Consider the following 2511-nt stretch of genomic DNA (forward strand, 5'->3'; position numbering starts at 1 on the left):
TATACACATATCATGTCAATAGCTTACTCGTAACAATTACCAACTATGTACATAATTTAACAACAGCCGACACGCACCTCGGCGACCACGAGGTTCCAAACCGTTTCCAAAACGCTCGAAAACGCTCAAACGCGCTAGAAAACGCTCGAAAACGCGCAAGAACGCTCGGAAACTCTCGAAAACGCTCAAAGACTGTCAAAACCTCTCGAAAACGCCGAAAGGCGCTCGAAAACTCTCGAAAACGTTGGAAAACGCTCTAAGACGCTCGAAAACGTTCGAATACGCTGGAAAACGCCCGAAACGCTTGGAAACTCTCAAAAACGGTGGAAAACGGTGTGAACATGGACCTAGAGCCCCGTGGTGCCACGGATCGGCGGCCAGAGAGATCATCTACGCGAATCTTTGCTTATTTACAACGACATTATATTACTCTTCTACAATTTAAAGATCACATATCGCGGCAGGACACTGCTCGCCGCTCCGCGGGCCTCGTGCATCGTCGATCGGGCCCGAGGCCCGCGGACCTAATCCATATGTACAACTCGGATCGCGCGAAATATAGGGAAGAAAAAAAGTACATACAATATCACCGCGTACGCATTAACTGGGACGAGAGGGAGAGCTTGCGACAAGGTGAGGCGAGCTGCATAGAGCGGAGTCCTGGGCTGCCTCGTGAACTCTAACCGCTCCAGGAGCGACAGTGCAACCGCGGCTGAACCTAGACCAACGAGCTCGTTGTTCAGCTTTGCCTGCCGGTCAGCACGGTGATGGGCTTGAGCAGCAACTGGGGCGGACTGTGGGCCAGAGACCTGGGCTGCTGCACGGCCACGGAATTGCAGATGGTAACCGGTGGCGAATGAGGAGACATGGGCTCGGGACTGCTGCCGGGCGACGCGGTGGCCGACGTCGGTTGGCCCAGCAGCGAGGGCTGGTTCACGTGGTACCTGGCAGGTTGCTGGTTGTGAGCGAACACCGCGGTACTCTGATGCTGCTGGTGCGCCGCCAGAGACCTCAACGTGGAGTAGAAGTCGTAGGGACTGCCCGACACCGGGATTCCTGACGCGGCGATGCCACTGGGGTAGCCAGCGGCCGTTGGAGGCTGCAGCAGCCTCTCCATGGAGAACGGGCCGTGTTGCGGGGGCGCAGCCGTGGCTGGCAGAGGCTGAGGCTTGCAGGGTAAGCTGCTGGCGGAGCTGGTCGCCGCGCCGGGTAGCAAGCTAGCTGGGTAGCCTGCAGGAGTGGTGTAGGCACCGGTGGCTGGCGGATACCCGGCGGCTCTGTGCAGGTATGGCAGCGTGTACAGAGACGCGGGCCAACCTGGTGGCGCGTACGCCGAGGGATACAATCCGCCTAGCACGACGCTTCTCTTGAACGCGGCTAGCCGCGACCTGGACGCCGCTGTGGTCCTCCTACGAAGCTTCCCGGTGGTCCCACCGATGAACACGTCTTCGGAACTGGGGTCCAGCATCCAGTAGTTCCCTTTGCCCGGGTCGTCGTAGTGACGAGGGACTTTCACGAAGCACTTGTTCAGAGACAGATTGTGCCTGATGGAGTTTTGCCAGCCTTGCTTGTTGTTCTCGTAATAGGGAAAGTGGCGCATTATGTACTCGTAGATGCCGTTCAGAGTCAGTCTCTTTTCGGGACTCTGACGGATGGCCATCATGATCAGAGCGTTGTAGCTGTAGGGTGGCTTTTCGCACTTTTTCTTGTCATCAGGCTGACGATCCTTGGGATCCTTCTGCTCATTGGCGTTTACAGAGTTGGCTGCGTTGCGCGAGCAGTCCAAGGGTGGCGTCTCCGTGCCTCCGTCGCCTGTTACGTCTAGATCGCTAGAGTCCTCGCTGTCGTCGACGTGACTGATCTCAGGGGACGCGGATCTGCTAACGGCTGGGGCCGGGGTCCCTGCACAGGCTTCTGGTAGGATACTGCGGATGCTGAAGCTGCTCTTGAGCGCAGCTCTCGGCGGCGGCGACGCTGTCACCGTTTGCTGCTCGCTCGATCCCTCCATATTCACCATTCTTTCAACGAGTCTCGAGTTCGAGTATTCGTCGCACTTCTCGGAATATCGCGAAACTGGGTGGCACGACTACCACCAGCGGTAGACAGGTGAGACGTGGGAACACAGAGCAAGAGTTCACAGGGAAATTGATGCACAGCACTGTTCGCGATGTACCGTAGCGTGAGAAGCTTTTATATAGTCCTTCGGCGTCCTCGAACGGTGGATGTTTCGCAAACGACGCTCGATGTTGCCCCAACGGAGCGGTGTCGCGTATTTGCCGTCATCCCCGCCACGCGCGGTATATATACCATCGCCGAAGCCACGCCCACCGCGCGTTCCACGGCGCGCACGGCGAGCGCGCGGGCCAATCGGCGCGGCGGCCGCTCGCCTTCCACCGGCGACGTCCTTTCCCCCCACCAGCGCGGTTTGCGGCCAATGTTTGACAGTAAACTGTGCAAACAGCGCGGAGTTACGACGAGGGCAGGGATTTCGAAGGTGGCCGATCGCTGCCG

General features: G+C 58.2%; 1 protein-coding gene across 1 annotated transcript; it reads right to left on the minus strand.

The window, feature by feature from the left end:
• Positions 1–329: 329 nt before the first annotated feature.
• On the minus strand, positions 330–2242 carry LOC108556135 (fork head domain transcription factor slp1). Its single transcript, XM_017912100.1, has one exon. The coding sequence runs from the start codon at positions 2015–2017 to the stop codon at positions 740–742; it is 1278 nt and encodes a 425-aa protein (XP_017767589.1). The 5' UTR covers positions 2018–2242; the 3' UTR covers positions 330–739.
• Between the last annotated feature and the right edge of the window lie 269 nt (positions 2243–2511).

Source organism: Eufriesea mexicana, unplaced genomic scaffold (genome assembly GCF_001483705.2).
Source record: "Eufriesea mexicana isolate 0111107269 unplaced genomic scaffold, ASM148370v2 scaffold325, whole genome shotgun sequence".
Lineage (NCBI taxonomy): Eukaryota > Metazoa > Arthropoda > Insecta > Hymenoptera > Apidae > Eufriesea > Eufriesea mexicana.